At 42.1% G+C, this 24,883-nt stretch overlaps 1 protein-coding gene across 1 annotated transcript in view; it reads left to right on the top strand.

Annotated features, from left to right (window-relative positions):
• LOC126527292 (E3 ubiquitin-protein ligase RNF123-like) overlaps window positions 1-24,883 on the top strand; it is a 48,786-nt gene that overhangs the window by 5,397 nt on the left and 18,506 nt on the right. Inside the window, exons 7-22 of the mRNA XM_050175078.3 lie at window positions 375-460; window positions 568-654; window positions 1,167-1,234; window positions 1,987-2,230; window positions 6,197-6,310; window positions 6,376-6,492; window positions 8,399-8,567; window positions 9,633-9,733; window positions 10,295-10,370; window positions 11,454-11,515; window positions 12,693-12,764; window positions 16,048-16,171; window positions 16,759-16,911; window positions 18,330-18,472; window positions 21,237-21,419; window positions 24,098-24,275. Coding sequence (XP_050031035.1) covers window positions 375-460; window positions 568-654; window positions 1,167-1,234; window positions 1,987-2,230; window positions 6,197-6,310; window positions 6,376-6,492; window positions 8,399-8,567; window positions 9,633-9,733; window positions 10,295-10,370; window positions 11,454-11,515; window positions 12,693-12,764; window positions 16,048-16,171; window positions 16,759-16,911; window positions 18,330-18,472; window positions 21,237-21,419; window positions 24,098-24,275 — 1,977 coding nt within the window. The remainder of the gene's footprint in view (window positions 1-374; window positions 461-567; window positions 655-1,166; window positions 1,235-1,986; window positions 2,231-6,196; window positions 6,311-6,375; window positions 6,493-8,398; window positions 8,568-9,632; window positions 9,734-10,294; window positions 10,371-11,453; window positions 11,516-12,692; window positions 12,765-16,047; window positions 16,172-16,758; window positions 16,912-18,329; window positions 18,473-21,236; window positions 21,420-24,097; window positions 24,276-24,883) is intronic.

The raw sequence follows: 24,883 nt of genomic DNA, 5'->3' as shown, positions 1-24,883 counted from the left end.
AGATAGAAATTCAAGATGATGAGGAAAATGAGAACAAGGTGAAAGCAGGAGCTGACGTTTCGACACGTGGACTTCTCTTTTTCAGGGCCTTGAAGAAGGCAAGCCCACTTGTCGCAATGTTGGCTCCTGCTTTCATCTTGTTCTCGCTTTGAATTTTTGGGTGTCTCTCAGCAATTTAAGTCTGCTTGAGTTGACATAGCTGAGACAGTTTTGCTTCGTGACACCAGGAGAGACAAATTTGTGGAGTGCACATGCTTTTTTTTTTTTTTTTTACGTAAGATTTGGGAATCATATCGGTGTCCCGTGGCACTTCTTGTTCGCTGTCTTGACAGTCACAATATCAGCCTTCTTGCCATTTTCATCACGTTACCCAGGCAAGTGGCAGTACGAGCTGATGCTTGGCTCCAAGGGGGTTATGCAAGTCGGTTGGGTCACTAACAACTGCAAGTTTTCTCAAGAGGTATGTATGCCTGAATTGTTATTACAAACAAGATGACTTACCATTTTGCTTGTCTCATAGGAAACTTCCTTGACTCTAATTTGCACTTGTCCCACGTCTTTTCACAGAAAGGAGTTGGTGACACTATAGACTCCTATGCCTTTGATGGGAACAGGGTGCGCAAATGGAATGTTGCCACATACAAGTATGGAGAGGTATGTGAGCTACTTTTGGGACATCACTTAAAGCTGTCATATCACTGTATTGAGCACTGGCTTATTACATAAAGGCAGTCTTTGTCAAAATGTTTTGGGCCATGTAAAAGAAGCGAATGTAGAAGTTTCAGTGTGCAAATGAAACGTTGTCAAGTGGAAGTGAAGTATGTGAGCTGCGTCCAGGACACCACTTAACTTTAACTTGTAGCTGCTCTAAGTTCTGGCTTCTTAACACACGCATACAGTCTTTGTCAAAAGTTTTTGGGTGACGTCAGGTTTAGAGTGGGATCTACAAAGCTTTCATTGTCCTAGAATCTCCAAGATGAAAATTCTTCATTCTCCTAACCTTTGTAATGCTAGGTGTATTGTGGGAGCTCATTAACAAGAATCCTGTAGATCTGGTCACTGATAGAGTGGCTATGACAATTTTGATGAAAACTGCACTCTCTTAAACTCGCAACTGGCATGGTAAGAAATGTGCCTAATAAGCATTTCATTTTTTTTTTTTTCAGGCCTGGGTGGCTGGCGATGTCATTGGCTGTTGTATCGATCTTGACAAAGGCACAGTGCACTTCTACAGGTGGGTGCATTGACAATCGGTTCCCTCGCTCGGAAGTACCTGGTAGTGATGCTTTCTGGTCAGAAGAACTCAAGGCCATCTCAGTCTGGTATAACCTCCATGTAAGATAAACGCAACCAAACGAATACAAAGACGTGCTATGCCTTTCACAATCAGCAATACAACCAGTAGAAGGGTAATATTCAAGCACATTCCTTCATAACTTTCAGGGTTAGAGGTGCAGTGGCTACGTGAATGCAGCCATTAGATTATGCAACTATTACGAATGCTCAATTAATCGCTGTAATTTCTGCTGTGATTTCTATATAAATGTAGTGTGCCAGCTTCTTCGGTACTTCTGTAATAACTGCAGTTTTAATGTAGTGTCAGTAAAAAGAGAAATTTTCTTGTAAGTGCAAAGCAGTCAACCCAAAATGGCACAGCTGACTGCTATGTAAATCCTGCGCATAGACATTTGACATTGCAAAATTTTCTTTTAGAGATCTTTGATGTAACAAAGCACCCTCTGTATTTCGACAAAAATTGTTACTCTAATGTAGTACCGTCTCCCCGAAAATAAAAACCTTTCTTCTAAAGACAGGATTAGTGTGCGTGCTTGCGTGCGTGTGTGTGTGTTTAATAAAGCAAATACGGCACAGTTTACTACAACCTGAATCCCACAGATAAAGACTGGACTTCGCCAGATTTTCTTTCAGTGGGGCAGATGTTAGGCGTAACATGATGTCCTCTCTGTAACCACTCTTCCCTTCCAGGAATGGTCGATCCATGGGGGAAGCGTTCGGCAACGTTCGATTGGGGCCGGGCCTGGCCTACTTCCCCGCTGTCAGCCTCGCGTTTGGCGAGAACCTGGTGGCCAACTTTGGTGCCACACCATTGCGCCACCCTGTCGAGGGTTACAGGCCACTTGAGAAGACATCGCTTCGAGATGCTGAACGTGCCCGCCTCTTGCTGCTTTGGACAAAGCGGCTACTGCCAGTGTATGAAGAAGTGCACAAGGTTTGCCTGCTTCTGTTGGGCTATCAGGAGGATGGTCTTGTAGCCAGCTTGACGACCATACACCACAGCAGTGTAAAGATCGAACGTTGGGCTAGTCGGTTTGCAGTTACCAAAAGACAGTTCCACCTGACATGACAAAACAAGAAAGAACGAACAGACACAGAAACATGTCTATGTGCTCGCTGTTGTGCTGTCTCATAGGGTGGTGCTGTTCTTTCTGTAATGTTAAGAGAGCACTTTGCACTTTAAAAAAGTGTGAAATTTATTGGCAGAATGGCATTTCAAGACATATGCCCTGTACAGTATTATGCCATGACGAGTGTACCTATGAAAACCTGGAAGTACCTAGCATTACAAACCTCAGGAGGTACCTAGAAGTACCTATAAATATCTGGAAGTAAGAGAGAGTGGAGAACAGGTTGACTCGATGTATCAGTATGCAATGCACTGAACCAAGATCGTTCTCTTGGCACTTACCAGCAATTGAGTCTTGCAAATCACCCTGAGCTAGAACGTTATGGGCACATTTTAGTAAAGTGTCCGGTGCGGGAAGTGGGCGTACGAGGTGTTCACTATGCGCAGTACGCTTATCCTGATAACAGCACAAGTGAATTGCAGCATTTCAAGCATCAGTATTTAATTCTTTTTTGGTTATATATGTTGTCAAGTGCATGTAACGAGGGGAGTTGGTGCACTTTTCACAGCTGTAGCATGCCGTCACTTTGCTGCATTATTCAGTCAACAGCTTAAAACTTTCTCCCTGGACAGTAACTGTTAGCACAATGCAACATCTCTTAAGTGTTTTCTCGTTTCTTCATCATTGTTGTGGGCTGTTTCTGTTCCCTCGGCTAGTAAGGGATGATAATTGTCAAGGCTGCTTGTTCGTTGAGGACATTTATTAGTGACAAGAACGTCAGGATAAACTGTGGTAGTACTTCCTTCTGAAATTAAATTTCTGTTGTCTCTAGAGAATGAGACTGTATGATTACATTTTGAAACACTTGATTATGGTGCTTGATTAGCTTTTCTGTATAATCAAGGTGGTCTAGCATTTGTTCAACTGGTGCTGGAGCCTTCGCATGCTTTGTTCAGTTCATGTGCAGTGCTGTACAGTAATGTAGAGTGTTGGACAATATTGTACGGTAGAGAATAATGGAACATGCACAGGTCATATTCAAAATGTAAGAGGTTAAGCTACTAGTCAAGCTTCGGTCTAAGGTTGGTCTGAAATCGACTGCGTGCACTTGTGAAAGTGAAAAGCCCAGATGATGGGAAGGATTACTTGTAATAATTTGTACGTACGCTGCCCAGGGTGTCTACCAACCGGGAAAACCGGGAAAACCGGGAATTCTCAGGGATATTGAGTAGTCTGGAAAAAGTCAGGGGAAACTCAGGGAATTTGGGCCTCTATCAGGGAAAATTAGCGGCAATTTTATTGAAAGGGTCGAAAGTCGCGGTAATGCTGGCTCGAGTAGCAGACAGGAATCGTAATGAATCGTCTTTGACGCCCCGTCATTGGCAGGAGGAGTTGCCAGTGTACAGTCAACGAGCGACTTTCCGGATTCCCAATAATTTGGACGGCTTCGCGGCACTGCCACGTACCCCATAAAGTCAACGTATCAGAACGTGTGAAATTTCTGACGCAAGAACTCTTTGCCGTCCGATTTTCCGGACGTTTTGCCGTGACCGCAGGTCCGAAACGGCAATAATCAAGGGCACCACCGCTGCCGTTTTGATTACTTCGCCACCTCGAACCGGGACTCTCGCACGCAGATCCGCTGGCACCCGTTGCCACCACTGCGGCAACGCTAGGCCTAGCTGCTTCGACGTTCGCTATGAAGCTTCTTGCCGTTGGGTGCCGAGTTTTTTATTGAAAGAATTAGCTGATGTCAGCAATGGCACGGACTCCACCTTTGTGGTCCTCGCGATTGGCTTAGAAACTTGGAAAACATGGTGCGTTGCATAATGCCGGCTCCTGAAAGTCAGCTTCGCCTCTGTACAGAAATGTTACTTGGTAAAGCTTACAGAAAAGTATTGCAGTGAAGCATAACAAGCGTGGGAAGGGGCTATTGCCACGGAACACAGTATGTATTACTTAATTATAGACGCGGGCACCCGGTATTTCCTGTCACAGTACGAGCACTAGTATGCCTAATATGTGTACCGACAGGCCTTCAGAGCGTTTTCGAACGTGCCTGTGGCGGTTTGACCTCCTAAGGGCAGTAAATGACACGCATTTATTTTTTTCCAACTGGCCGATTTTTCCGACGTTTTCGCGGCCCCTCGGGAGTTCGAAAAATCGGTCGTGGACTGTGCAACTGATCAAGATGCTTCAAATGATCCTTGGGGCGAACGAGTGGCAGAAGGCGGACAAGAACAGAAGTGACCTATGCATTGAGGAATAAACGAGAAAGGAAGCTTGCCGCCGTTTTGAAGGAGCTTGAGCTCAAAAAATAAAGTTTTGGCTGATGCCGAGATGCAGGTGTCCCTCACCCAAACCAAAATAAACTCCTTAAAGCAGTGAAACACAGCACTCGGGCATCGTGCGCGGGCTGAGAGTATGTCAGGACTGTTGAGGTTGACTTACGAGCTGTTGAGAGAGAATCTCAATTGTGACAGAGTTCGGGCCTCATCCCACTGAGGTTGCTATCAGTTGATAGAAATAGCTCATATTAGAAAATATTTGCTTCTATATGCATCTCCTTTTTATTCGTATTTGATAATGTCCGACCCCATTTGCAATTTTTTTCGAAGACACTTTATTTGCTGTGCATTTTACTAACCCCTGCCTTCTATTCTCTTGTTGAATAACATAAACACTGCTCTTTAGTATTCAAATTGGATTAAGTGGCTTTTTAATTTTTTTCATGTGCGTACTAGAGTGACAGCATCAGGCGATATGGTTTCAGCCCATTTTGACATAAAACAATAGTTCTGCATCACTCAGGGAAATTTGCAATGGCGCTCAGGGAAAACCTGGAAAACTCGGGGAATTTCGAAATGTCAACTTGGTAGACACCCTGCTGCCAAAGCACTGATGGACAAAAGCAACCCATGGTGGGGCAGATAAAGTTGCACTTGATATTAGTTGAACACAATTATCAAGGTAACATGTGCTCATGAGTATGTAGCGTTGTTTGAGACATGGTTAAAAGAGCCTATATGTTGGATCGGAAACTTGACAGTCAGAGAGAAGCTTCTGTGTCTTTACTGCTGCTGTCATATAAATGTTATGTGCGGAGTAGACATGAGTGAAAATTTTGTATCATTTTATTAAATAAGTGCTAGGAGCACTAGAGTCTTAATTTCGACAATACCTCCAGTCAAATTTTTGTTTTTTAAGACTTCCCAATCTGCCAAAAATTGTAAAATCTGACAAAAAGTTAAAGTTCAGTTGTCATTTCAGAAGGTGCATGATGTTGCTAGTAGAAGAATTCCAAAGGAAATTTTTAACAACGTGGCAAAAGACTGTCAATCAAATTTATTTATTTCTGTAGATGTGGTAACTAAAGAGTTTAGTAACCTTTTTTAATGAAAGCGATATTATATGTACGTGCATGTATGTGTGCACATAACTTATTTTGTATTATTCAACTGACTTTATTTATTCACCTGTGTTTAATTGCAGAAACTGCAGGATGTGCCATTTCACTGCTGTTATTTTTTTTTTCTACACTGACTGTTACACACATTTTAGAAATGTGCTTTACAGCGAGAACATTTCTCATGTCACCTCATGTTACCATCCCTTGATAACTGAAAAATTTATTTTTTGTGGTGAAGCCAGTGGCACAGTTGTTGCCGACGTTACCAATTTCATCCAAATGAAGCATCCACAGCATCTGTGGCACTTGCTTCTACTCCTTAAGTCCCGTTCAGTTGTGTTTGTGACATGTTCTAGCAACCAGCTGTCAGACAGCATTTAGCTAAATCCCTGCAACTGTTTTGTGGGGCAAACATTTGCAGGGTGCATCCCAGCCAGCCTACCTCACTGATGGCCTGGACGTGTTTCGGCAAGGCACAAAAGCGCAGGCCCTTCTCATTGCTGCGCCCGTGCTCCGGCGCCTCGGCCCGCTGCTGGTGAGGCTGTGGTCGGTAAACATTGACGAACTCGGTGACCAATGACGTTGTTCTTTGCTGCGCAGGCATCTAGTCACGTCACAGAAGTCTCATTCCTCCCGTTCCTGTTCCAAGTCTTCGAAGAGAGCCCAGACGGAAGACGGATCTCGACACTACTGGAGCTGTTCTGGGCACTGCTGGAAGTGAGTGAGCTTGCTTGTCTTGGGTGAATGGTATGCGGCCAGCTGTACTGATAAGAAATGTGTCCAGGCTTACTCACTTCTCCAGAAAACATTGATACCAGGCCTCAAAACGACTTCATTTTGGGTCCTTGGCCCCACCTGAGATATAACTGTAGTGGTAGTAGGAACCACGCTACAATTTTTCCACCACACAGGACAAACCTCAAGTGTTTTAATATGCTGCTTTGTTTACAGTCAGAATCATTGCACCGATGGTCTTGTCATCATCATCATCTTCCATCTCTCAACTGTTCCCCTTTCCCTAGTTCCCTGTGCAGAGTAGAAGAGCTCATGCGGACTGCTGTGCCTTTCTGTAAATAAGTTCAACTACTACAGGCACAAAGTGGCCGTTCGCTTCAAGACGGCAGTTTTCATTTGTGGTTTGACCTCAACATTGCTTTGACAACTTATTTGCTGTCATGCTGAAATGCCAAGTCGATTGCTGGCAAAGTCCTGTATACGGCTTTTTGTCTCTGACACTGAAGCTTTTGGTTGAGTGCTTCAAGGTTGACTAGCACACCATTGTTCCAACTCAAGGCACAAGCAACTCCAGAAACACAAAGAAGCTGTTGCTTCTACAGTCCTTGTATATTTCAGCCATGACAATGCATGTCATTATCCAGTCATGCTATGCCTGTCCATATCATTTGTTGAAGAGGCAATGACCTATGGCTGCTTTTCCTTCTTTTACGTTCAGATATTTCATTAGTCCACTTCATCTCAATCAGTTCGCTCAGTGCTTGGATTGAAACATATTGTAAATCATAAAAAAAGAAGAAAAGAAAAAGAAAACTTTGTAATGCCATTTGTTGGGCGGGTTGGTAAACTGAAAGCATATTTAGCGCTAGCAAACAAGGACGGAAGGGTGTCGTCTCCCTTCTGTCCTTGTTTGCTGGAACTAAATATGCTTTCAACTTTGTAATGGGAAGGGAACATATTGAAAGACACCTATTTCCTGGTTAAGTCATTCAAGTCGCATTCATGAATCTTTCAGGCACCCAGTGTTTTATGTTAAAATGGAGCTGCTGGCTATGAATTCTTTCATACTATGACGCGGCTGTGTTTCAACATTCGGCGTGTAACATTTAGCTTTCTCTGTCTAGAGCCTATCAAAAGTAGCCTTGGGCTAGCCAAAAGGTTTTGAAAACTACGCTTTATAAGGTTGTGAAGCTGACGAGGAACTGTACAGCCTTTTCAGCAAAGTAATCGAGTGTGGTTTTGGCTGCTGGTTATTGAACTGGTTCCGAGTAACAAAACACAGTTGGTCTTAACAGGTATGAATAGGTTTGTATTGCTCTGAATAATGTGTTGTTTTTTTTACGCAGAAAACGATTAGACCTATTGAGCATCAGGCATCTTTGCTGACTTTGTGACCTTTGTGTGTATGCTCATATGCCTATGCACTTAGTGACTAAGTTACACGAATCTTTCAGCATTTTCATATTTTTTGAAATTATCATGATCATCATCATTATCATCATCAACTTCTTTCCACTTCCTTTTGCAGTTTTGTCAGCCCGCTCAAGCATAAATGCTTTTACGTGGTATTGGGGAGCCATTATTTAGTTATGGAGTGTATTACATGTATATATAACTGTACAGTACAGTTCGCTCAGAGCGAACAGCTAGCTGGCAATAAAGCCAATATATCTGAACCACTTCTACTTTACTGAAAAAAATATGTATCTCTGATAAGATGCACTAAGCCGGCATCTGCACGTATACGACATAACTTGCATAACTGTATTCTCTGCAGAGTTTGAATCGCATGTCATATCTGAATTGCAAACCAGTTTCGAAATGCAGACAGACAATATGCAAATGGTTGCAAATAAATGCACATTTCCTTTCATTTCTGTTGACGCAGCCTCCGGAGATCAAGAAGTGCCTGGAGAACGTGGCCGTGGCGTTGTTGACGGGATTCCGCTTCTCCCCTTGCACCCCCGACTTCCTTCACCAGAAGCGGCACCTTTGCCTCATGCTGAGCGTTTTGCAGCACGACTCATCGCGTCGCTACCTCCTAGAGAGTATTTTATATCCTTTGCATACCTACCAACTTGTACGGTTTTATCTCAGAGTGCCCGATATTTATACGTTGTTTGTGATTGTTGTACTGACACACCAAAAATTCGACTATTTTTCACTTGCATCCAGTTTAGTGCCAAACTGGTTTCCAGAGAGTGCAAAATACATTCTTTTTAGCCTGATGTATTGGAACTGTTAGATTATTTGGATTTACCCGAAGTACAAGTCGCCCACTCCACGAAACCAGTGTGTAACGGCAGCCAAAAGTTCAGCTGCCATTACATGAATACTTTCACGAATAAACATCGTTATATTTCACGAATAAACATTGTTGATATTTCCGTTTTGCGACGCTGTATCATTCTGGTTTGCAACTCTAGAGCAGGGTGCATGGGTGCATAAGAAGCGCAGGAATAGTCAATTAAATAAGAATTGCAGAAATGGCAATTTATAGAATTCAGTGAAGCATCTAATAGTGTAAGAATAGTAGCATAAAGTAACCGTAATGCATATTATACCATTATACAGTAATAGAAGGTAGTATAATGCTGAGCAACAAGAGTGCACAAATGGCATTACAACAAAACTGCTATTGGTTAAAAATAATAGGATGAATCCAGGTCAACAAGCAGATAGTGCTTTCAAAACAAGCACATGTACGTAGCACAGGCTATCTAGAGAAAAAAAAATAGCCCAGAACATGTAGAATACTTCATTCAGAGAATCTGTTCTAAGTACAACTTGTCACAAGCAACGGAAGGATGTTGTAATCAACTTAGTGAGTTTTACAAGAAACATAGGGAAACGGAACAACTCCAAGGCTATTTGTAGTAAGCGTAATTGGTCACTCTGTTCTGGTTGCCCATGTTATAGTTGCTGAACAGCTTGATCAGTTATTGCACAAGATACTGGAACAGCATGTCCAGTCCATTAGTGTGACACAGCACATCGAAGAATGTGGAGGTACATAAGGCGAAATTTGTGATGAGGGTGCAGCTTCTTTTGCATGCGGCCATGTCATTAACCTCCCTCCCTGGGCTTCCAAGTGCTGCATCCTTGACTGCGTGCTTGCACATTTGACAAGATCAAGTTCGCCATGTTCATGGAGGTCAAGCCTCCAGACAACGAAACCCTGGCTACGCTTATACCTGATGTATGGTTCGAGCTTATGGAGGAGGTGAGTTCATACTTCTTTTAACATCTCTTTAAAGTAATACTGACATGACATTTTCAACTTTTCACTCTTTGCTTTAAATTTGAAGGTTGTGGGCATTGAAAGCCTAGAGAATGTACTGCAAGCCTCAGAAGCACCCTAAATAATTTGCAGTAATAACTTTTCTTCCACAAGCAACTCTAGCTTCGTTCCCCAGGAGGTATATGTGTCACAACATCGTAACACAGTTGGGGTCACATGGATGCAGAACATTGAGATGTTTGGCACTCACTTCTGCTCGCGTGGTCATCTGCTACGCTGCTGCTACAAGCTGCGCCAGCTTGTCTCGATGTCCTGGATTTTGACAGGCTTACTCAGAATGAGTTAATTGTTGTCAACAAAGAACAGGCTTCATTGTATTCTAAAGTAACCAGAAACTTTACTTGGGAAGTTTTGTTCCTTAAGAGAGGAAAATTTCACTTGATTCAAAAGGTTTTGCTTGTGCTCATGGTGTTATGTCTCATAGGCCTTTGCCATATATTCAGTGTAATTGCCGCATCCGTTTCTTCATAATTTGTCTTATAGGTACATCCTACAGAGGAGACCTACAGAAAAAATTTGTACGCAGCTGCCAAGCAAAGGCTGAAGGTTATGAGTGCAGGTGAGCATAGTTGAGAATAAGCTGATCTCTTCTGCTATACTTTATGTGTTTGAGAAGGTCATTTTGTTCAAGACTCGCACAGGGAGGTCGGTATATTGTTGTGCGCCCTTTTATCTTTTGCCGGCATTTGTCTTTCACTGAATTATCGCTGTTATCAAGCTGCCGCTGATCAGAAGGTGTGTCTGCTGTATCCAAAACATCCTTAATGTTGCCACTTCTGTAGCAAGAGAGACTTGTCTAATCAGATTGCGTGTGCAATGTGATTGGTGTTGCACATTCTTGAATGTGTGTGAGCAATGTTGTTTTAGATTCTTTAAACACACATTTGGGCATGTTTTTCTGCTTTTTAACAGTCACTACGGCATGGCAAAATACTATTGAGTTGTTTGAAACTTCCTTTTGCTTGTAGTCATGGATTATCCAGCAATACCACTGTGAATAATTATATCTGTAGATGCTGTACTGTTCTCACTGTCATCGTTGTTGTAACAACGATTTGCTAGCAGTGGAAAGCTCGCAAACAGGGTCTTGAGTATTTGTTTTTCCAGGTAATGTTAAATAAAGGTTCACATTAATTGAAGAACGGACCTTGAAAAGTGCCATTCTGACTGCTTTTCTTATTTAGTTTGTAGCCACACTCATATTCTTTTGCTGTATAATCATTTTACTGTTCTCAAAGCTTTTGCTTGAAGTCTTCCATTGTTTCTTGGTCAGCAGCTCAAAAAAGAAGTTTCTGTGACTCTAGTTGCTTAATATGAAAACTCAGTTAAACTCAATTGAGTTTCAATTACTCTGAAACTGTGTCTCTTTACACTAAACGCTACTTGAATTCTATTGAATTTTCATTGCTCTGATCTGTCTGTTTATATCAAAACACATTTGAATTCTATTGAGTTTCCATTGCTCTGAACTGTCTGTTTATCTCAAAACCCACTTGAATTCTATTAATTTTTACTTGCTCTGTGCTGGCTTCAGCTGCATTTTTGTTTGCACACGTTTGTTTCACTTAGCTTTAATTTTATATCTGGCTATTCTACAGTGCGCACAGAAATGTTTGCTAACTAATTTTCTTGTCACATTCAGACATTGAGAACATCCAGCTGAGGATATTGGAGCAACTCACTGTGGACACTGATGCACCACAGGTATGATATTTAGCATTTTATATCTGTGCCAGACGGGCATAAGAAAAAAATGTCATTGTTTAGTGCCCTAAAGTTTAATGTCATTACGATGTAGTGCATTTTCACAACTCGAATCAGCCATCGAATGTGCAACGTCACTCCCAGCGTCAGCAGTTATGGCTACACATGAAAGACGCATTTTGGAATAATCTGAAGTAACTGTATATAAAATGTGCCTGTTAATATTTTTCATGCCATTTCTGGAACTTTTGCTTGTTAGATAACTTTTTTTGATGATATTACGATTAGTAAACAAACTTACTGCAATTGCTGCAGTTATGATCATTGCAATGTTCAATGTCACAAAAAATGCATATGCAGCAGCAACTTTAGATACAGCAGCATTAATAAATGTAAGCTTCTATATTCTTGCTGGCATTAACCTTGCTCATATGGCATGGATTTATCTCTATAAAATTGCCTTCACATGCGCACCTCTGCAATTGTAATCGTGCCAGAGATATAACCTCTCAACATGGAGAAATGCCAAAGGAAATGGTTAACACTTCTAGTTCTCTCTAAATCTTGCAATTCCTTCATGTTATTTGTATGGATAGGAAACTTGATGTCTCAGAAGAGATTGGAACTAATAATGTGAAGTATGATCCACTTATTTAATTACTGTAGGGGTGCGCAATTATTCGTAAGTTTTCTAATACCAGTCTGTTATTATATTCTTCACATCGGTATTCTATTCAAGAACCAAGTATTTGAAATTTTTTCTAATACAAAGTTTGAAGCAAATTGAATGTATTGCTGGCCCAGTAGGAGCAAAAGTGATTTATTGTGTTTGTTTCCATCTGGGGGGGGGGGGGGACCTGCTAATGTGTGCCCGATTGCGTGCTGCTTAGCACGCTCTTGTCATGGCAGAGTTTAGTACGTAAGGTAAGCTCAGCCACCAGACAAATGAGCTTTCCGTGAAAGCCTATCTCCCGTTGGCTAACATCTACATGATCTCAATGTCCCCTTCAAGGTGCTGTGTGTGCAATTGTGCACGCATAGAAAATGCCTCAAAATCAGGAGCGCTGATGAAAGAAATGTAATGTTTTAAACGCATCGGGTGAATTTTAAGGTATTTCTGATTGGGCCTCACTGGTTGATGGGTGATCACAATTTTCTTTTTTCTTTCCTTGCTTAGGGTCAGACCAGCCGCGATCTGTTTCTTGCAAAGTTTGAGGCCTTTGTCAAGGAAAATACTCCAGGAAGCAGGGTGGGTATTGTCACATTCTTCACTTGTTTGCGAAACATTCTACACGCAGTTTTTTTGTAGACTGTATACTGTAGACTTTTTTTCATAGACTGTGGCAGCAAAAGGGAAGCTGCAGAGGCAAAGCACACACAAGTAAAGACTGCGCCTGTAATGAGTCCCACATTCTCGTTCACTTTAGTCTAAGCTGTTGAAGAGAGCACACTAACATCTGATTTACAACAGCAAAGCAAGACAAAATACCGCCACTGAATGTTAAATTTGACGTTTTTCCGTTTGTTTTTTTCCATTCCACGTTTGGTCAAATGCGAGTGTGTTGCACGTCGAAGCTGCACTGATTCCGTATCCGTTTCAAGTCGCCGAAAGCACCGTCAAACGCTGCCAAACTCTATAGTGCTTTAACACATGTGCAGAGGCCTTGTCCCTGTAGCTTTCTGTCTTTGCTACAGAAAGTTGTCCACAAGTTAAAAAGTTAGTGCTTCTCATATTTGGAGTTCATCAATCATTTCTGCAATTTACAGCGACATTGAAGAGCATTCACTAAAATGATGAACTAGTGCAGTCAGACCTCATTACAAAGTTGCATCAGACAAAGCAATTTCATTATATTGAATGTTCATTATGAGCACACATGCTGATATCAGCAGAAAACAAAAATGGTGATCCTGCTTACATGAGAAAAGTGCAAGTATCATGCCTCCAACGGACCAGAAAAGGGTCGATTTGATTACCTTTTGGCAGCATGTCTTAGCAATACCTGAACAATGCTAAATTACAAAGATGCTCTTTGCACTGTCATTAATACGCAACCATGCATTTGTTCTGGTCACATGGGATTGGCACATTGGTTTGCCAGCTGTGTGCCAGCCAAGTCAAGCTGCTGGCCATAGCCATCATTTCCATCTAAAATGGTGTTTCAAGTTGTTCTTGCTGTATATTTGACATTTTTTGCTGCCAGAATACACATTTTGAGCTGTGAGCGAACGAATGTTCTCTTTGCTGTCACTGAAGTTGTCTGCAATCTTGTAATTTTGATTTCATTGTAGGCTGTGGAATGCTCATTGAAGTTAACTATAACCAATGAAATTTTAGGTTTACTTTGTTATGTCCAATAATTTGTTACATTTGTGTTCCTTATATTGAGGGTCATCTGTAATCAACATGGTGTACATATCAGCAGCAGATCCTTGCATCCCCGCTAAACCTGCTACAGGCTGTTATAAACATGCCTTCCTAGAAAATTTTTTATCATGGTCGGCATCAAAAAGACTCAAAATTAACTAATGTGCATGAATGATAGTCGAGCATTCATGCAACAATCCCTCTCTTTGAGTACTGTCATCATCAGCTTAATTAACAAGTCCGTATTTGCGAATTATTGGCTGAAATAATCATTTGGTCTCAATATGTTGTTTCTATCTTACACTGCCACATTCCGTTAAAGGGCCCCTGAAACGGTTCGGACAAATTTTGTAGACGCGTAGGGTACAGCTTAAGTAGAACATTCACACCAGAATTTAAGTGAAGCGTTACGTATTAATGGAGCTACAAGCGATTAGAAGTTACCCTCCTCCCTAGTCATGCTTTTCCTCCTCAACTCGTTCGCCGAGCGATCGGGGCTAAGCTCCGCCTTCACTGGTTTCGCGTCACAATGCGACGTCACATCGTCCACTTCCGGTTGTTTTGGAGCCCGCCCCCGCTCGCGTGAAACCTCTCCGCTAGCCGCTTGGCCGTCGACTCCAAGCGAGAGCTATCGAAGCAGCGTGCGTTGCGAGCATTCTGTCGTAGCGCCGAACGTGTCTGGTATTCCGGTAACCACAGGCAAGCTGGTCATTTCGGCAAATGACTGGAGGCATAAACTCAAGCTGATGAAGGAACTTTAGCGTAGACGTACGTGCGGCCTGATCGGTCTGCACGGTCTAGCCACTTGTTGGCGCAGCGCTTAACCAGCCAAACAAAGCGCTAATATTGCTCTAACCAAGTGTAAAACATTTTAAACATTTATGAAAACAAAGTGTTGATGATTACACTCCTGCGAAAAATACACACCAGCAGCCAAAGAAGAATACACTTCGTTACTGCTACTGTGTATGGTTGAGCTCTGTGCCACCAGGTGGCTGCACCGTGCAGACCATTCGCATTTGCGATTCTGCTCATCTCATGGCTCATCCCGTTACGGCACAGTCAAGCGGCCAGACCCTGTCCCCTTGCGCTTGCATTTGCCCTAATACCGGACTCGCGAAACGCTATTGCGTTAGTAATTTTCCGGTGTAAAGTGACGGCCACAAACGCGCAAACCCTGGCGCTGATCGGATAGCGGCAGTCCGATGCGCAGCAGGCAGCTCGCTCGTATGCTGCCTTGCAGAGGGGCACGATGTCGCAGCTTGACATATTGCCAGTCGCTACGTTTGCAGTCCACAAAGCAACAAAGTCGAATCATAGTGCTCGCGAAAAGACTGAGACCGACTCTGACCGCGGAGCTCTCGTCAAAATGGAGTACGTTGTAACACAAGCAGACGACACTTGCTGTGTGCCGGAAGTGCTTAATTGTATTGAAAAGTCGTTCTTGTGCATTTTCTTTATGTTACTTTCTGTTTATAAAAACAAATGAACTAACATTCCAACTATTACGAAGATCATTTGTTTACCATAAAGTTGGAAAAATTATTGATCACGCGCCCTGGTCAGCCAATCGGATAGCTCGCCCCACTGACGTCATATGGGTGATTTTCGTCATATGGGTAGGGGCGGCTTAAAATTCCGCCGAGCAGCGTGCTCTGATCGGCAGCGATGTGCATTTTTAAAAACTTATAATAAATTACACGCTTTACGCGGAGCACTTAGATGTGTCAATTAATGATCAGAAGGACCTACTCTAACGACTCAGTACGCTTGTAGAAAATCGTCAAAATCGTTTCAGGGTCCCTTTAACTCAAAACTGGTTGAGTCAGCTATGGTCGAGTTTCAGAAAGCACCCACCCATGTTGAATGCTTTTATTTACAACCGAAACATTGTTTAATTAAAAGCAAATCTTTATATCTGATGGCATGGAATAAATATAATTTGCCATTTAGGCTAGTTTGTTAGGGGTAGCAGTTGGTTTCTGTTGGTTCCGGCAAGCACCCAATAGCAGGGCTAACTCGAAACCACTTAGGTCGTTGGGTTCCACTTATTAGTTTCACGCAAGAATGTGTGGTGTGCCCATTTTTCATATTTTATCATTTTGAACTTTCACTGACCTTTTGTTCATTCTGTCCTTGTCGCATCTGCGACCCTCCTTTCCAGACCTTGACCCTTGACCTGTGTCCAAACGCTGTCGCCTTGGCTTTTTTCCACCGACTTTTGGCCCTGGTCCGTCGGTGCCTTCCCGTCTTCCACACTAGCAGCGGTCAGCTGCTTCAAGAACACAGTAGGACCCCTTGTGTCATCCAGCATTCATCTGGAGTTCCAATTATATCTATTTAGTTGAACGAGCTGACTCGCTCAGTGTCAAAGAATCATGTGAAATGAATTGTGTCATCCACGTCACAGAGCCTACATCTTTCCTTTCTTTTTTCTTTCTTTTTATATTCGTGCTGAAATCTTTATTATAAATTGTTCTTGAATATAATATGCAGACCTTGCGTTCGCTATAATTGTGATGTAATGCTCATATAAACCTTGGTACTGCTCTAGCTAACGTGTTGGCATATCCTGTGTTGAAACCCATTCGACTGGGCAAGACAGGCAAAAAAAAAAAAAAAAATGCTGCTCACATTAATGCAACCTGTAGGGCATGATGCTTGTGGCAGCTAATGATACTCAGTGTAGAATCTAAGGCTTACGATGTTGATTTTACTCCATTGATTACATTACGGCTTTTGCAGGGCAGGATCAGGCTGTGCGGATGATGTGCTGTTGTTTAGTATTGAGTATGTGTATGTTGGAGTATTGTTGTTGTTGTTGAGTGTATTGCATTGTTGAAGTGATCATAATGGAAATGGTTATCCTCTGTAGATTTGTACATTCCGGCTGCCTTATTTATGACTACAATTGGAACGGGCCCTGAAGTTTCCCACGTCGGCGATACGCCGGATCAGAGGATAGTGGCGTCGGAAATACCGATCCCACCGTCCAACCGAACAGTGAGGTCGACGCAGCAGAGCGCTGGTAGGCATCCTGCAGCTGTTCATTTTTTCGTGTGCCCGTATATTCTGTGAAGTTGTTTTGTCCTTTCCAAGAAAGGGGACTTCTGTCTCGTGTTTGTGCACGTTCCAAACTTCAAACCTTTATTTCATTTATTCTGGATAAACATGAACACCTTAATGATCGAGCGTTAAAACCTGGCAGCTCGGTGGCTATGGTGTCGCGCTGCTGATCTCGTGCTCATGGGTTGGACCCTGGCTGAGGTGGCCACATCTCGACGAAGGCAAAGTGCAAAAACGCTTGTGTGCCCAGATTTAAGTGCACATCGATAAAACTCCACTGCGGCGTGCCTCATAAGCAGCTCGTGATTTTGGCTCTTAACACCCCGGAATTTCGTTAATTTAATCTGATGTAAAATGAATAATGGAGATATTTTGTAAAAACAGATAGCAAAACTTTCTTCATTTCCTATTGATTGCTCTGTGCCGAGTTCCTCTGTGGTCTTATCTCTATCTTGTCTGTTCTACCTGTGTGAATACGTGAAGTTGTACCGGTGTGGCATTTTCAGCTTGTCATCTTTTTTTTTTGTTCATTAAACAAAGGTCGAAACCCTCTGAACCATTGAATAAATACTTTCAAGAGCCAGAATGCCATAAATAATTTACTGTAATACTTGTTTCTACGAAACAGTTTCAGTTTCAGTACCCAGGAGGTAGACATACTAGCTTGCTCCGTTCCGGTGACCACTCTGACTTCCATGTGTAATCACAAAAAACACACACCGCGGTGTTTATTTTTTAATCAGTAACACCATCATGCCTAGCCTTACTGCTGTATGACATCAGCAAATCTCACTCTTTGTCGTGATGTCCTGATAACGTCGGATGATGCCAGGTGCAGCATTTCAAGACAACTTTAGTATCAAATTAAAGTATATCTTATAATGTGTTTCCCAACCTTCTTGCTTGCCAAGTCTCACACTTTTACGAGCAAGGAGCATTTGGTAGAGTTTTTACAACTTCGTATATGTGTGTCGGCACATTGCTTGGCACATATGAATCACATTTTCGTACCTCGCTGTCAACTACATGGTGACTCTGTGTAAATGTTGCATTGCCCATAGCTGTTTTTATGTGAATATTCTTTTAAATTTTTACCGTGCACAATTCTTGTACTATTTCTGAATGAATTATTTGTTACGTGTTGCTTTGTAGTGGCCTTCATGAGTCATGTCGAGCTCTTTATAGCTTTTAGCCAAGGTGACCAGTCAGTGTATTCACTGGTGATGAATGAAGTGAACTTAACTGAAGTAAAAGCACTCTGGTGTGCATTCATTACCTGTGTGAGGTCATCACTTGGATATTTGTTCTGTGGATTGGTCAGTGTTCATCAGTACGCCTGGCATAAATTAGTACACAAATGACAACTATCACAACTTTCAGGTGGCAACACGGTACATGTGGAAACTGAAACGTCAGCAACAGCCTACGAAGCCAAAGAGGAAGACAAGAGCATCAAGATTCTGCAACTTCTTGACGGAATAGTGCGATTATACTGCCTCTGTGGCCATGCTCAGTTTGTCAAGGCAAGTGCTATTGAAATAATTGTTTCTAAGGTGGCTTGTACAAACAGGTCATGCACATTCATTATGTTCATGGATGTGCATGATGATGAGTAGTTTGTTATACTGTTAGAGTAATTGTTTTTGACTCTTTGAACACTGTCGGGAATCAGTCTGACGTTTATTGACCAGGTTGAAGTGGCAGTGACCACATTTTTGAATGTATAGAACTTAAAGGGACACTAAAGGCAAATACTAAGTCAAGCTAAAGTGATAGATTAGTGCTCGAGAATCTCTAAGGCGTCAATATTATCGCAAACAGAGCCTTATTAATAGAGAAGTTTAGGTAAATGCAAGACATGATTAGAGACTCCCCCGGGACATTTAAGCCCTTGGCCGATGACAAAAGGACTCCTCAGTAAATTCTGTCACTAGTACTCAACTACTAGTTGCAAAAAACATCCTTGTATTATATTATAAGATGAAATAAAAGGCTACTTGTTCAGTTCTATTTCATTTTTAGAAAAAGAAAAGAACTCATTGAAATTACCCTTGACAATGATGCAGGTGGTCGAAAGATTTCGTTTTCGCTCGACTCTGCGCTTTGCATGCTTTTGCGTTTCAGTAGTTCCATTATCGCGTACTGCTGAGCTCGTTTTGCTGGCTCGCGAAAACTGCAAATAGCCGAGAATTCAACTTCCATGTGATGTTGCCGGATGCCCGAACGGTCTATGCCACTTGACAAAAAAGCAGCTGCAGCAACGAATCCACCGCTCTGTCTTATCTGTCTTGGATCGATATTGCCATCTGTTGAACACCATTTTACTCACCGACGGCCGAAAAGGATGGTGATGGCGTAGGCAACATCATCAATCCCCCGTTTGGGTGGCAGGAGACTTGAATTTTGAAAAAGGTACTCGGACCCTTCAGATGCAATTTTCTCGTACACTAAGTTTTTTCTTGGCACGAAACAAGCATTGCGACGTTTCTGGAATGGTATTTAAACAGTCTATGTCGACTTATTACCTGCCTTTGGTGTCTCTTTAAGCATACGGAATTAGGTTTCCTTGGTATTCTGTGGTGTGTCAGTTATATCAGGAGTATTGCCATGGCCACTGAAGTTCAAGATATGAGCAAGTTTTGGCAGGTAAGGGAGCTACGTTTCCGTATGAGGTGTCAGGTATCATGTCAATGTGAATTCAACTAAACTCACCAGTACGTGATGAAATGTGCTATTAATGTTGTCTGCGAGACTGGATGTTTGCCGCTTCACTATATCTGTGGCTATGATGTCCACTGAGGCCTATACTGCCCAGCGAACCGTTTGCGAACAGGGCTTTACAAGAAGTGCAGCACATTCGTTCTGCTCGCACGGAATGTGGTGTTGGGATTGTAATAGCAGTTATTACTTGTGGATGTTGGGAATCATTCTGATGTCGGCTAACAGACCAAAAATTGGCACTTTGCTACACCAAATGCAGCCCTTGCATACGACCTCACGCTCAACCACCGATGATGTTTTAGGGCACAAACATAGTGACAGTCAGTTTCCCACGGGGTTCTGTTGCCAACCACTCCAACGGCCATTGGGAAATGTTTGTCACAGCCGTAGTGCCTAGGACGCTAGCCCTAACCAGCACTGCTTTGTTGATAGTCTGCCACCGTGTTTCGTTTTGGCGCTGAGTCAATGCAGCATCAGCTATGTTCGCAACTGCCATGTTTGCATCATTGCACGCATGGACCATGTCCAAAAAATATTTTGGCACACCATGTGGCCCAGGGAATTTCGCTTGCTGTTACACATTAATTTTAGGTGTAGGTAGTGGTACTGCAGGGAAGCCCAATTATTCTTACCGATCTGAAAAATTGGAGGTGACTGCCTGACATTTTTGCTACCAGAGTAAACATTGCTAGTCATGTGCAAAAAAAAAAATGTTTTGTTATAATTGATACTAATCAGATTGCAAATTTCTATTTTCCTTGTTGCAGGAGAATACTCCATTGAAATAAAGCATGAGCACCCAAATTTTAGATTTACTTCTCTGTACTGTAGCTGATAATTCGTTATATCCATGTTATGTCATTATATCCTTTACAGTGGTGTTCGACTGTTTAGGGAAAGTGAGCTATGGAAGAAACCTTAAACCTTATGCAACATTCTAGAGATACGCTTCTTCACATGTCTACAGTGCAACATGCTGTGATAATAGCTATGCAGCGCAGTCCACTAGGAACAGAGATTATATTGATTACTGTCTACAAACCTAGGTGCACAAAATAGGCTTGGGCATAATTAATATATAGCTATAATGATCATATTTTACAACTTTGGCATTTTGATTACACATGTACTGTACAGTAAAATTTTGTAAATCTATGGGCTGTGGTTACCTCTGTTGCATAACATGTCAGTGATGTAGGCACACGAGTACTAACTGCAAAATGTAGCATGAATTACACATTAAATATACGAACACATTATTACCAATACAACATGCTAATACATTATACAATAACCAATATACGGTTACAACGTTAGGACTTCACAACTTTGTCATTATTATTACAAGTGAACTCCGCAGTATACAAATTTCGATTGATCTGCGAGCAGGGATTACCTTTGTTGTATAACATGTCAGTAGTGTAGGTATACTAGCATTAACTACACATTTACTGATTTAGCAATAATTGTAGCATTAACAACACAGTAACTGCATTTGAAAAAATTGTAGAGCTGGCCGTACAAACGCAAGCTGCTTATGCACTGTCTCTCTTCTCGTGCCTGCAGATGAATGCCGTGAAGGACAACATGCGGGACTACCTCAGGGCTGTGCAGGAGGTCAGGAGGAACAGCGCCTGGGGCGAGAGAGACGTGGCCGAGGCACTGAGCAAGGTGGAGCAAGTCTTCGGCGAAACGCTCAGCGAACAGGCCCGTCACGTTGCCTGGCTGTCAGTGGTGGTTTTCTCCAAGGTGCGAGTGAAGATCGTGCCTACAACATATTTCAATGTGAATTATTGTTTGCCTGTTACCAGGAACCATGCAGTGGGTTCCTGTCTCACCTCGTTCGGGAAACTCTTCAGCGCTAATAGAAACATACCCAATGATAGGATTTGAACCGGGGTCACCCATTGTAATACCCAGATGTTCTACCCATTAGGCTGTAGATGAAATCATGGAATGGGTGAAGGGCGACCTTGCGTCTCCTATTTTCTTGTGGAAAGTAGCATTTTGAGACGGTTGTCGCATCTGTTATGTCGCATAGCACCGATATGCTTATGAAAGCAAGAGCACGTCAGTTTCTAATGTTCTTTTCTTGCGACAGCTAGCATTTTGTGTGACATTGTGCCAGCTTCGCGATTATCCCATTCGCTGCCTTTAGGATCGGCCCATGTCATAATGGAACAAGTTGTAATGTTTCATTGCTTGAGCATAATGAATCAGCTGTCGTGGTATCATCATCGTTGTCATGGCATTGTCATTATGCTGTCGCCATGAAACTGTTGCCACACACACAATTGCTCACATATTTTATTGGCATCCCCTTCAAAATGGGACGGTGAGAAATGGTCACCTAGCCATTACGTAGGCACATTGCACCATCTGGTAACACTTTGCAGAAACCTAAACCGCTACCTGCAACTACCAGCAACCAACCAGCTACCTGCAAAATGCTTTGCATTGCGTTGATTCTCACTGTGCATGCATATATTGTTTCCTTTTTTTTTTTTCAGTTATAATTTCTCCTCAGTTCAAGTTTGCCTTATTCTTTTCCTAAGCAGAAAAAAAATGTTGAAAGGAATCATTTTGTAACACTTTCAACGCTAAGTGCACTACTATACTTAATTTGTATTGATCATCTTGGTAGTACAGATAGTTCAGTCTTTCTAAATACAGGTGAGATAGCAAGTGACTTCACTGCAACCACACTCTTTAAGCACTTCACAATTCTGGCTCTGTTGTGACTGCCCTGCACAATAGTAGAGCACACGATCTTTAAGTGGAGAGCCAGTGTGGTTGCTTAGTGGATATGGTGTTGGGCTGCTAAGCAAGAGGTTGCGGGATCGAATCTCGGCCACGACGGTCAAATTTCGATGGGGGCGAAATGCGAAAACACCCATGTACTTAGATTTAGGTGCACGTTAAAGAACCCCAGGTGGTCAAAATTATTGTGGAGTCCCACACTACGACATGCCTCATAATCAGATCGCAGTTTTGGCACGTAAAAACCCACAATTTAACGCTCTTTAAGTGATGTTTCAGTGCGGTGTAATAAGTTTCTTTTACTCCATTGACCTGGTGGCTGTTCGGGCCAGCAATGTTAGTTAAGTTGACCAAGGTGACCAAATGGCCTGTTACTAACAATTTAACCACTGGGTGGTTAAAATTTTCAATAATTGTCAATGCCATCAGTGGTTAGCTGTATTGCCCTGCATACATTGCTTTACTTATTGCTACATTTTCTTGCCAGTGACTGCTTTCATCGGGTTGTCACTGTTAAGTTATCTCTCGGCACAAGACATTCGTGCAGCATCCAAAATTTCGTGAACATTCTTGCCAGTTTGATAGGGAGAGAGGCATAACTAATCATATTACATATACATTTTAACCTTTTACCTCCCACTGACGAGTATACTAGTCATGAAATTTTGTACCAATGTAACCAATGACGACTATTGTCGTCATAAACAAAAATTTGTCACACAGTGAACCTATGATGACTGTACTTGTCCTATTGGATCTAGTTGTGATTCTTGATACTGGATGACTACACTTATCCACGTTGTGATATTTGTGTCTTGCCTTTCATTATATTGCTGCCTCTGACACCCCCGCATAAAGCATGGCTGCCTCCTCAAAACGAGCCAATGAAAGTGCACATAAAAGAAAGTATTTTGACGACTCCTCATTAGATGACAGCTTTGTAGAGTTTTGCACAGAAACGGAAAGGGATGTGTTCTCAATCTGATGGTGACAATTCTGTGGATGGACCAGAGAACCGTGTAGCTACCCGTGAGTTTACCGTATGAACATGGCCTACTAACTGCTTTAGGAGCTGTGGAAAAGTAGCCGCTATTCACGTGCAAGTTTTTGCACTGTTTAGGTTATTCTTTCGTCGTATTCTCATTTTTCATAGTGTATCGAGTCCTGCAAAATGCTTTTTTTGCAAGACACTTGGGCCATGCAGTGAAGCCTTCTTCAAACTATCTTGTTATGCATTTTGTGAAATAAAGGAACCCCATTTAATGGAAATAATGGTGCCGTTTTAGGCAGACAAAAATCTATCCAAACTTAGTGAAAAAAATATTTCCTGTAAATGAGGTAAGATTTTCTTCTTTTTTCACACTAGGGAAAGGGTTAAATAGTACTGTACAATCTATGTAAGAACTGGTGACTTCTCTCGAATGTATAGTGACACCTGTAGAGATGGACTTGAACCATGAATTTGGATTTGACAGTTGTTGACTGTTTCTCGGAACTACCATCATTTAAAGTTGCCTTACTTTACAGGCATAAGTTCGCCCACTAGTACGTTAGATTCATTATTCATCATTTCTGGTAGTGCATCTGCTTTTTCACCATCATGGATAACATAAAAGAAAATCTTCAATGTCAATGTTTGTTCTTTCATTCTTGGTCTCTTGTTTTAGGAGAAGCAGAACGACATTTACTGGCTTCTGAACATTGTGTTGAAAACTCTTGAGGAAGCCTCCTCCGCGGGCGTGGAGTTTTGCTTCGTGCCAGAGTATCACGTCGAAGCGTGCATGAAGTTGTTGACGACTCTGAGTGTCCACTTCCTGCCAACATGCCTGTTGAGCGATATCCCAGGTAAACAAGCACCATTTTAGTCTTTAGTGCTGTGCAAATTTATGAATGCGTGCAATTGGCCGTTCATTAAATTCACTCTTTCATAGAGTCAAGGACTGCTCATTCTGTGAGTAAGGGTGAAGTCATGATCAGTTTATGAATTTGCTAAATGTTTGCTAGAGACGTTGAGGAACTAGTTTGATGATCGATCTTCGTTATAATGTCATGTTCATTTAGGTCAGTGTACCTGCCATTGTGGCTCTGCCATTTCTGCAGCTGAGAACAAGGTTGGGAGTTTGATTCCCAATTGACATGCCCACATTCTGATGGGGACGAAATGCAAAAACTCTCATGCACTTATATTTACACGCACATTCAACAACCCTATCTGACCAAAGTTCATCCAGAGCCTCCACTCTAGTATCTTTCATAACCTCAGTGTTGCTTTGGGACACTAAAATGCAATCAATCAATCAATCAATCAATCAATCAATCAACCGGTTCGAGTACAGTTTATTCACTGAGCGTTGGAATCATTTGCCCAGTAATGTTCACTCTTAAGATGAGTGGCTCTCAAGCTACTACCCATCTAAAATCTCTTTATACTCTGACTAATCATTCTGGCACCT

This window comes from Dermacentor andersoni, chromosome 9, assembly GCF_023375885.2.
Source record: "Dermacentor andersoni chromosome 9, qqDerAnde1_hic_scaffold, whole genome shotgun sequence".
Lineage (NCBI taxonomy): Eukaryota > Metazoa > Arthropoda > Arachnida > Ixodida > Ixodidae > Dermacentor > Dermacentor andersoni.
The sequence above is the reverse complement of the archived record's forward strand: the minus strand, read 5'-3'. Positions and strand labels throughout refer to the sequence as shown.